At 56.9% G+C, this 11,340-nt stretch overlaps 1 protein-coding gene across 1 annotated transcript in view; it reads right to left on the bottom strand.

Annotated features, from left to right (window-relative positions):
* Positions 1 to 11,340, bottom strand: part of ITGA1 (integrin subunit alpha 1) — a 100,413-nt gene that overhangs the window by 1,470 nt on the left and 87,603 nt on the right. Inside the window, exons 24-29 of the mRNA XM_015562608.1 lie at positions 9,987 to 10,089; positions 9,357 to 9,470; positions 8,102 to 8,206; positions 7,842 to 7,946; positions 6,490 to 6,582; positions 1,055 to 1,171 (exon numbers count right to left, since the gene is read on the bottom strand). Coding sequence (XP_015418094.1) covers positions 1,055 to 1,171; positions 6,490 to 6,582; positions 7,842 to 7,946; positions 8,102 to 8,206; positions 9,357 to 9,470; positions 9,987 to 10,089 — 637 coding nt within the window. The remainder of the gene's footprint in view (positions 1 to 1,054; positions 1,172 to 6,489; positions 6,583 to 7,841; positions 7,947 to 8,101; positions 8,207 to 9,356; positions 9,471 to 9,986; positions 10,090 to 11,340) is intronic.

Below are 11,340 nucleotides of genomic sequence, written 5' to 3'. Positions count from 1 at the left end.
GGGGGGGAGAAAAATGGATATGTATCCACAATCTGTATTTTTAATACAGTTTATCTATTTAACAACGCAATTGGTTGAATATAGGGTAAATGCCAAGTTGATGTTAAGTTTGGAAAATATTAAATTCAACTTTCTATGGGATTTTATTCTCTATTAAATTTATCTTAAAAGCTATCATCTCAGTTCTGCTTCTTTAAAAATGAAACATTAAGAGTTTTAAAATCTGCCTACCTCCGTTTAAGCACAACATCTGGGTAAACACAGGGCTCTACCCGCAGAAAACAGGTGTTACCAGTGTTACAAGAGGATTTGAAATAGGAGTCTGTGAATCTCAAAGATTTCCCTTCTGTCCACTAATTACTAAAATCCTCACCTCTCAGCCAGGCACGAAACCATGGCATAACATGTAACATATCTGTTTATACGTTAAGTAAGCGTTTGATTTTTAGGATATATAGAAGGGTGTGATTAGGATAAGGTGTATCTTAACCATGATTCCACTGCATACATATCCTTAAAGGGACATGGCAACCCACCCTTTGCTTTCCTTCTGCAAGAGAGTGTACCTTCTTCTCTGCTTATGAAAGACATGTACACGTAGAGTAAAATGCCCAGTGTCACACACACACACACACACACACACACACATTCCCTATAGTCCCAACCGCTAGAGCAGGGGTGGGGAACGTCCGGCCCGCGGGCCATATAAGGCCTGAGAAATCGTTTGGCCTGGCCCTGCCAAGGCATCGGGGTGAGTGAATTACGTGTTGGACGGGCTAATTTTTAAGTCGATCATTCTGAACGGCTCTCGGAGGATGTCATGAATATCCCACCGGCCCTTGGCAGAGAGAAGGTCCCGCCTGCTCTAAAGGGACCCTCCTTGATTTTTGGATCTTTTTTTTTTCTTTTACAAAAATGGGATGTTTGAGATGCACTTTTCTTTCTCCTTTGCCTCGGCTCTGCTTCCAGGGTTTTCCACTGCCGAGTGGCACCGTATGGCACCGTGCGGACACCAGGGATGGAGAGGCGGGGGGCGGGGTGGGGGGCGGCTCACCTTCCACAGGCCCAGGATGAGCAGCAGCAGCAGCAGGAGGCCGGCGAAGGCGCTCAGCAGGATGACCCAGAGTGGCACGGGGCCCGGCACCCCGTCCTTGGACACCTGGATCGCGAGCTGGAAAGGGGGGCGCAGGTTGGGGACGCGGGGAACAGCTTTCAGGACTCCGCAAGCTGCGTCCCCGGCTGCACCTCCTGCCACACAAGGTACTCAGCTCCTGGCTGCCCCGGGAGGCGCTGGGCTCAACGGGAAACGCCCTCATCTACCCACAGCTCCACCGCGTCGCACTCACTGTCACCCCAATGACAAGCCCGTCCTCCAGAGCCGCACAGAGCGGACCGGACTGTCTGCGACCCGCAGGCCCGAGGCAGCGGGGACTGTAACTCGGGGAGAATGGAACACGCTCTAGGGCAGGGATGGCGAACCTTGTGAGCTCGGCGTGTCAGCATTTTTTTTTTTAATATATCTATATGTGACACGGCACCAGAGTTAAGTTAGGGTTTTTCAAAATGCTGACACGCCGAGTGTCATAGGTTCGCCATCACTGGTCTAGACGGTCACAGACCTCAGCGCGCCATCACGGCAGCATCCACGTAGGCGGGAGTGCCTGCCGCCATGGGGTTTGGATATAAAACCCTGAGCAAGTGTTATTTTACTGGTAATTCTAATGTGCTTCATCTGTTTATTTTTCACAAACCGGGTCTAATTTCACACAGGAAAATGCACACGTGCCAAGCCCACCCATAAAGGAGTTTTGGCGAATGTGTCGCCCGACGGGCTTTTTATTGTCCTGCTGACCGTGTCTCCCCGCGACCCTGTCTCCCCGCGACCGTGTCTCCCCGTGACCGTGTCTCCCCACGACCCTGTCTCCCCGCGACCGTGTCTCCCCGTGACCGTGTCTCCCCGTGACCCTGTCTCCCCGCGACCGTGTCTCCCCGCGACCGTGTCTCCCCGTGACCCTGTCTCCCCGTGACCGTGTCTCCCCGCGACCCTGTCTCCCCGCGACCGTGTCTCCCCGTGACCGTGTCTCCCCACGACCCTGTCTCCCCGCGACCGTGTCTCCCCGTGACCGTGTCTCCCCGTGACCCTGTCTCCCCGCGACCGTGTCTCCCCGCGACCGTGTCTCCCCGTGACCCTGTCTCCCCGTGACCGTGTCTCCCCGCGACCCTGTCTCCCCGCGACCGTGTCTCCCCGTGACCGTGTCTCCCCACGACCCTGTCTCCCCGCGACCGTGTCTCCCCGTGACCGTGTCTCCCCGTGACCCTGTCTCCCCGCGACCGTGTCTCCCCGCGACCGTGTCTCCCCGTGACCCTGTCTCCCCGTGACCGTGTCTCCCCGCGACCCTGTCTCCCCGCGACCGTGTCTCCCCGTGACCGTGTCTCCCCACGACCCTGTCTCCCCGCGACCGTGTCTCCCCGTGACCGTGTCTCCCCGTGACCCTGTCTCCCCGCGACCGTGTCTCCCCGCGACCGTGTCTCCCCGTGACCCTGTCTCCCCGTGACCGTGTCTCCCCGCGACCCTGTCTCCCCGCGACCGTGTCTCCCCGTGACCGTGTCTCCCCACGACCCTGTCTCCCCGCGACCGTGTCTCCCCGTGACCGTGTCTCCCCGTGACCCTGTCTCCCCGCGACCGTGTCTCCCCGCGACCGTGTCTCCCCGTGACCCTGTCTCCCCGTGACCGTGTCTCCCCGCGACCCTGTCTCCCCGCGACCGTGTCTCCCCGTGACCGTGTCTCCCCACGACCCTGTCTCCCCGCGACCGTGTCTCCCCGTGACCGTGTCTCCCCGTGACCCTGTCTCCCCGCGACCGTGTCTCCCCGCGACCGTGTCTCCCCGTGACCCTGTCTCCCCGTGACCGTGTCTCCCCGCGACCCTGTCTCCCCGCGACCGTGTCTCCCCGTGACCGTGTCTCCCCACGACCCTGTCTCCCCGCGACCGTGTCTCCCCGTGACCGTGTCTCCCCGTGACCCTGTCTCCCCGCGACCGTGTCTCCCCGCGACCGTGTCTCCCCGTGACCCTGTCTCCCCGTGACCGTGTCTCCCCGCGACCCTGTCTCCCCGCGACCGTGTCTCCCCGTGACCGTGTCTCCCCACGACCCTGTCTCCCCGCGACCGTGTCTCCCCGTGACCGTGTCTCCCCGTGACCCTGTCTCCCCGCGACCGTGTCTCCCCGCGACCGTGTCTCCCCGTGACCCTGTCTCCCCGTGACCGTGTCTCCCCGCGACCCTGTCTCCCCGCGACCGTGTCTCCCCGTGACCGTGTCTCCCCACGACCCTGTCTCCCCGCGACCGTGTCTCCCCGTGACCGTGTCTCCCCGTGACCCTGTCTCCCCGCGACCGTGTCTCCCCGCGACCGTGTCTCCCCGTGACCCTGTCTCCCCGTGACCGTGTCTCCCCGCGACCCTGTCTCCCCGCGACCGTGTCTCCCCGTGACCGTGTCTCCCCACGACCCTGTCTCCCCGCGACCGTGTCTCCCCGTGACCGTGTCTCCCCGTGACCCTGTCTCCCCGCGACCGTGTCTCCCCGCGACCGTGTCTCCCCGTGACCCTGTCTCCCCGTGACCGTGTCTCCCCGCGACCCTGTCTCCCCGCGACCGTGTCTCCCCGTGACCGTGTCTCCCCACGACCCTGTCTCCCCGCGACCGTGTCTCCCCGTGACCGTGTCTCCCCGTGACCCTGTCTCCCCGCGACCGTGTCTCCCCGCGACCGTGTCTCCCCGTGACCCTGTCTCCCCGTGACCGTGTCTCCCCGCGACCCTGTCTCCCCGCGACCGTGTCTCCCCGTGACCGTGTCTCCCCACGACCCTGTCTCCCCGCGACCGTGTCTCCCCGTGACCGTGTCTCCCCGTGACCCTGTCTCCCCGCGACCGTGTCTCCCCGCGACCGTGTCTCCCCGTGACCCTGTCTCCCCGTGACCGTGTCTCCCCGCGACCCTGTCTCCCCGCGACCGTGTCTCCCCGTGACCGTGTCTCCCCACGACCCTGTCTCCCCGCGACCGTGTCTCCCCGTGACCGTGTCTCCCCGTGACCCTGTCTCCCCGCGACCGTGTCTCCCCGCGACCGTGTCTCCCCGTGACCCTGTCTCCCCGTGACCGTGTCTCCCCGCGACCCTGTCTCCCCGCGACCGTGTCTCCCCGTGACCGTGTCTCCCCACGACCCTGTCTCCCCGCGACCGTGTCTCCCCGTGACCGTGTCTCCCCGTGACCCTGTCTCCCCGCGACCGTGTCTCCCCGCGACCGTGTCTCCCCGTGACCCTGTCTCCCCGTGACCGTGTCTCCCCGCGACCCTGTCTCCCCGCGACCGTGTCTCCCCGTGACCGTGTCTCCCCACGACCCTGTCTCCCCGCGACCGTGTCTCCCCGTGACCGTGTCTCCCCGTGACCCTGTCTCCCCGCGACCGTGTCTCCCCGCGACCGTGTCTCCCCGTGACCCTGTCTCCCCGTGACCGTGTCTCCCCGCGACCCTGTCTCCCCGCGACCGTGTCTCCCCGTGACCGTGTCTCCCCACGACCCTGTCTCCCCGCGACCGTGTCTCCCCGTGACCGTGTCTCCCCGTGACCCTGTCTCCCCGCGACCGTGTCTCCCCGCGACCGTGTCTCCCCGTGACCCTGTCTCCCCGTGACCGTGTCTCCCCGCGACCCTGTCTCCCCGCGACCGTGTCTCCCCGTGACCGTGTCTCCCCGCGACCGTGTCTCCCCGTGACCGTGTCTCCCCGTGACCGTGTCTCCCAGTGGCTGAGTCTCCCCGTGACCGTGTCTCCTCATGACAGTCTCTCCCTGTGACCGAGTCAGAGCCCGTGAGTTAGGTCTAAGCCGAAGTGAACCTGGGGGAGGGCGGCTGCTTGAGGTCCGGCTCCTCAGGTCTCCCTGTGACTCCCACCTCCACGACCCTGCTCTGCCCGTCACCCCCTCGGCCCGTGACCGTGTCTCCCCGTGACCGTGTCTCCCAGTGGCTGAGTCTCCCCGTGACCGTGTCTCCTCATGACAGTGTCTCCCTGTGACCGAGTCAGAGCCCGTGAGTTAGGTCTAAGCCGAAGTGAACCTGGGGGAGGGCGGCTGCTTGAGGTCCGGCTCCTCAGGTCTCCCTGTGACTCCCACCTCCACGACCCTGCTCTGCCCGTCCCACCCCCTCGGTTTCTGAGAAAAACATCGAGGGTGGATATGGACGACTAACAGCCGCTCAAGCTTCTGCCTGTGCCTTCCCCAGGGACCAGCTCTAGTGCTTCCCCCAGAGAGCGGAGGGGGGGGAAGCCGGCCGGGGAGGGGTCCGCACACTGGCCGCCCATCAGACAGGCACCGCGGCTCAAAGAACTCTCCAAGATTCAGACACGAACCAAAGCCGGGTGGGACCGGGCCTGCTCCCAGGTCACACAACTGCAAGATGGTCACTGAGTAACGCTAACAATTGAGGGACATTTTTCTTCAGGGAAAAATGTGCAATAAAGAGCACCACGGGGGATTTTAAAGTAACACCGAGGGGAAAGAAGCTAATTCTAAAAATGTTAACGAAACACATTTAGAAATCAAACGTACACTTTTCCATTAGAATGCACACAATACACTTTTTGGCGGGCGCTCACTGTGAAATTCGGACTCCCCCGTGTGGGGGACAAGCCCGCATCTATCCGCTCAGCACTTGCGTATACAGTAGGCACATGTTCTATGCATATGTTCTATGTGTTGTACCCAAACATTCTTTGAAGGCGAATATTTATGAGGTCATTGACATTTAAGTTATTTAAAATAATACTTTGAAACACGAAATGTTAAAACATCTGAACATGAGGCAGCTTCCGAAGCGACTTGATAGCAAGCCCCACGGCACAGCCCAGCCGTCCGTGACGGGAGGGAGTGATGCTGAAGGACCCACATCTGTAGCCAACGCTTCAGCCTCGCTTAGCCACGGGGCCCGAGGGGCATCTCAAGCCTGTCATTGTCGCCAAGGGCTCAGGCCCGAGTGTGTGCGCGGGACTAAGGCTCCCTTCCTGCTCCAAGGGCCCCGGTGACTAGAGGGAAACTGGGAAATGGCAGGTGTTCCCGGCGAGGAAGAGGGGAGACCCTCTCTGTACAGGCGCTGCTCTCCGCACCTGCCCGCAGGCGCCGTGCGGTCTACCCGTCCGTGTTCAGGCGGGAGTCACAGATGCCTTATTCGTCATCGCGGTGAAAATAAACACATCGACTGACGGGGAGAGTTGGAAGCGGTGGAGTCAGAGGTGGCGCGTTAACGGCACACGCCATGCCCCCCCCCCCCCGGGCCCAGCCCCCCGTTTCTCACTAAGAAGAATGAGGCTGGACTCACACTTGAGGTGGATCAAGTACAATTTGAAGCAAAAGTGTCTGCCGCCCCCGGGGAGCGGGACTAGTCACTGCCGGGCTCTGAGCGAAGGCCGCACAGCAGGTCACCACTTGGGCAGGACGACAATGTTTCCGAAGGAGCCCACTCACCTCTCTGTGCCGGCTGCTGGGGCTGAGCACCAGCGACGCGTTCTCACTCCGAAGCTCCGCCCTGACGGTGAGATTCAAGCTGGAAACACGCATCTGCAAAGCAAACAGGACTCACTTGCCATATGTGTGTGAGGCTCATCGCAGCGAGAGCTGGGCCTGCGAGTGCTGCACTTCTTTGGTGCAACTTTCCGTAAGTTTGATCTTATTTCCAAATAACAGATTTTTACACGAAATTTGTGGGGGTGACATTGGTGAAAAGGATTGTGTCGGTTTCGCGCGTACGTTTCTACGACACACCGTCTGCATGTCGCACGGTGGCCCCCCACCCAGAGGCAACCCTTCTCCCGCTGCCGTCCAGGTGCCCCCTTCGCCGCCCAGCCCGCTCCTGAGAGAAGAGAGACGCGGGTTTTGCTAACATCCAAGTGGAACAGGTGGTAGTGAGCGATGGCTGTGTCCCCACCCTTCCTCCCTGCGCTCACGTCGTCACTCGGAGCCTTGTCAGAGAGCGGGAGCGTGGTCTAAATCACCTCTGTTCAGGTGCACCCTTAGCAAAACAAGCCTCAAACCCTGCCCCCCCTTTGCATAGTGAGGCGTGAAATAGCTACGCTCCAATGACGAGGTGTATAGAGGGGTGTGTTCAGGATTAGACATCAAATAGCCAACATTGGACAATTTGTGACTTGCAAAAATAGCAACTTAGTATGATCAAGTGCAAAAATGGAAATTTCATATAATGAGCCAAATACTTCCAAGAGAGAAACAAATACTACAAAAGACAGTGGACTAAGTTCTAAAGTAGTTTGCTGTCAGATGTACTTGACTTCATATGCATATCCCATGGACACAGGCAATAAGGGGGTGAAGGCTAGGGTGGGGGGCAGGGGTGGGCTAGCGATAAAAAGTTCTTCAAATATATATATATATATATATGATAATAAATGTGTGTATCTACTTATTTAGCTATCGCTATAGACAGAGATGGTCTGATTTAATACAGTCAATGCGTCATACATGTTAGCGCTATTCTCTGTTAACATGTCAAGCACTGTCTCTCCATAAGCCTTTGACTCTGAGTGAGTTCTACACTATGAAGAAATGGCGTTACAAGGCGTTTATCTTCTGAGAGGCAAAGGACGAGGATGAGGAGGCGGGGAGACGCAGACACTGGGAGGGGCCCTGAAGGTGAGACAAGGAAAGCGAGACGCGGTGGCTGGTTAGCAGAGCTGGGCTCGGACCGCACCCTTTCAAAGGCCCATCTGGGGGGCTTCCCACGAGGCCTCCGCGCTGCACACGCTAAGGAAGGCCCGGCGTCTGTCAGCACGACCACTTCACGGAGCGACGCGGCCACTCACCTTTAGGAACGTGGGCTTCCACAGGACCAGCGACACGTTGACCTGGCTCACGTCAGCGGGGGCCAGGCTGCAGGTGATGGTGGCGAGTCGGCAGGTGCTGCAGTCCTGCGGGAGGGCAGAGGTGGGCATTAGTGCTCGCGGCACTGGAAGACAGGGGTGACAGCTGTCTGTGGCAGATGATTTCCGTGCACACGGACTCTCTCCCCGGGCAGGCATGCGGCGTGGGGTGGGGGAGCGCTTGTCTGGTTTCCCGACTTTACCAGCATCGTGTCTGGCTTGAAATCTTCTGACGTGAGTGTGACCGTCCTCTTCCCTGCGCTGATGCCGAGAGGGTCCTGGAGGTCCCTGGGCCGGCAGTCTGCGTTCTAGGAGAGGAAGACAGGCTTTAGCAGGCGGCGCGAGCTGGCGGAGGGACACGCATCCGTGCGATGACACGAAGGGGCCGTGAGCGACAGGCAGTTATCACCCGCGCACGTGTGCGGTGCTCCACCCACCTCCAGGCAGCACCCCTGTTTCTGAGCCACTTCTGAATTGTAACAGATCGTGGCGAGGATGGAACGGAAAAGGACGGTTGGCTGCTGGTAGAACTCACTATCCCATGAGCCAGCGGTTCTCTGCCGGGGTGCCAGGGCACGCTGGGGTGCTGCGAGAATTTTTAAAACATGTGATACCTGCCTGGCAGGCGTGGCTTGGAGGACGAGTGTGGACCTATGAACCAGGACACGTGCCCGGGTTTCAGGCTTGATCCCCAAGTGGGGGGCAGGCAGGAGGCACCCGATCAAGGGCTCTCTCTCATCATTGTTTCTCTCTCCCTGTCCCTTTCTCTCTGAACTCAATAAAATTATATATATATATTATTTAAAAAGAAGTCTCTTTTAGTTTGAGCACCTCCAATACATTAAAGGTGTAACAAACATTTCAGGCACAAGTTGAAGATGAGTTATCTGAAACCCTCTCTGATTGGCTAGTGACCCCAGATGACACGCCCGAGCCCCAGACCTGGGCGCTGGGAAATAGGTGCATGGCTGAGAGGGTGAATAATGATGTCAGCTGAGATCACCCTGGATTTAGCGGGGCTCCCAACCCACTGGTGAGCGTGCTTGTGCGGAGACAGGAAAGGGAAGACAAGGCAGAGCCTGGGTTACGCCGCCACAGGTGAGGGACGCCAGGGTCTAGGAGTCAGGGAGGGACACCCCCCCTCCCCGCCATACCCCCCCTCCAGCCTCTGGAAAGAACCAGCGCTGCCCACACCCAGTGGCAGACCCAGGCGTCCAGTGGTGAGGGGACACATTGCTGCTGTCCTGAGCCACCCAGTTCAGGGCGATCTGTCACCCCAGCAGCTGCAGGGAAGGAATACACCTGCTCACGGGGGAAGTTCCTGGTATTTACAATGGTTCCAAGTGCCTCCCCACGCTCCTCTGGTAAAGTTCTCCGTCACAGGGGCCCACGGAACAGGAAGCTGTAAACACGACGGAGAAGGGAGCAGCGTGGCACAACCCGCGGGCCGGGACTTACGTCGGACGAGGCCCACCGGCGTGGGTACAGCACAGGAAAGCCCTTTGCCGTCAGGTTGGGGAAGGACACGGTCAGCCTGAGCTCTGGCATCGGGAACTGCCCGCTTCTCCTGACCTGTGGGGAAGCAGAGGCGTGACCTTCTCCCCCCGCAGCGCCCCGTCCAGCCACACGGACGGCGGGCCTTCCCTGCCCGCAGGTGGGTGACGCTCTGAACCCCCGAAAGGATTGCAGTTGGTGTGTGATGCTGAACAGAGAACCGGCATCATAGACAAGCCCCAAACCGGGTGCCTGATGTTGGCGATCATGCACACCAGGCCAACCACACGCGGTCCTGCACCCTCCACTCCCCCATAGGATCCTGACGCAAGAAAAACCAGAATTAATTTTTTTCTTTGTCATTTTCCAACGCTATGAACAATTCCAGAAAAAAATTGTTGAAATAAAGAACATTACTTTAAGACAGTGGTCGGCAAACTGCGGCTCGCGAGCCACATGCGGCTCTTTGGCCCCTTGAGTTGCTATATAGAAACTGGTGAACCAAAATGTTTCTGCGTGTCTGTTAACACTTCCATTCAATTTACAAATGTGCAAATAAATCCTTACAATACTAATGTAAAGGCGAGTTCTTACCAAGTAGAAGATATTAATTTCATTCCCAATGTCCTCAGTGGAATTGATCACTTCAGGGACAGTCTCGTTGGCCGTGATTGAAATGTGGTATTCACTGGCAGAGCTGGAGGGAGTTAATAGGAAGAAGAGAAATAAGACATTACAAAGTTTAACTTTTATTTGACCGCATCCTTTCTCTTTCTTCATATCAGGGAACCTCACAAAAAATATTTATTAATAGAGATTTCAAGTCAGAGGCAAGCTCTTTTACCCCAAAGCCGAAAATTAAGTCTTTGAGGGGCATCAGAAAGATTATACATACTTTAGTTCAATACTCACTGATACTTAAATGGCCTTAAAATGCTAAAAAATGCCCTGACCAGTTTGCTTAGTGGATAGAGCATTGGCCTGCGGACTCAAGGGTCCCGGGTTCGATTCCGGTCAAGGGCATGTACCTTGGTTGTGGGCACATTCCCAGTGGGGAGTGTGCAGGAGGCAGCTGATCGATGTTTCTCTCTCATCGATGTTTCTAACTCTCTATCCCTCTCCCTTCCTCTCTGTAAAAAATCAATAAAATATATTTAAAAAATGCTAAAAAATGTATAGTGTTTCCAATAAAAATCTCATTGTTACCAAATGAAAATTGTCCATGAATTCATTGATCTCACATTTAGTGAATAGCAAGGCTAAAACACAGTATTTTTGGTATTTTGTGACTTTTAAGGAGGTTGAAAAAAGTTGTTACCTTTTCCCTGTTTCAAATTCTACATTTATTGCTAAACTTAAAAATGTAGTCTTTTCCATGCAACTTCTCCATAATCTCTGGGTGAACTTAGGATAAAGCATAATACAGATTTTAAGGAGCACTTCCGTTTAGAGCAGACATTTAAAAATATTTGTAAGTATTTGCGAACATTTGTTTTTATATAAATGGAAAAATTATTGGGAAAAGAATCAGTGTCCCAAGAGAAGTGAATAAATAGAAAAATAGCCAATAAAATGTAAAGGCTAAGAAACAAGCAGTCTACATGGATAGCCTACCATCCTCCCATTTTTGTGGTCTATTACCAGTAAAAGGAAAATGCCATAGAAAAGAGAAGAATAAAGTGATAAGACTTTTCAACTAAATTTCACCCTGATTCTTATACCATTTGCATCCTCTGCACAGCTAAGTCATCCTACATAATAAAGAGGTAATATGCAAATTGACTGTCATGCCCTCACACAAGATGGCTGCCCCCATGTGGTCACAAGATGGCCAGCAGGGGAGGGCAGTTAGGTGCAACCAGGCCGGCAGGGGAGGGAGGGCAGTTGGGGGGGACCAGGCCGGCAGGGGAGGGCAGTTAGGGGCAACTGGACCAGCAGGAGAGCGTTA

Source organism: Myotis davidii, unplaced genomic scaffold, assembly GCF_000327345.1.
Source record: "Myotis davidii unplaced genomic scaffold, ASM32734v1 scaffold496, whole genome shotgun sequence".
In the NCBI taxonomy this organism is placed as follows: Eukaryota; Metazoa; Chordata; class Mammalia; order Chiroptera; family Vespertilionidae; genus Myotis; species Myotis davidii.
The sequence above is the reverse complement of the archived record's forward strand: the minus strand, read 5'-3'. Positions and strand labels throughout refer to the sequence as shown.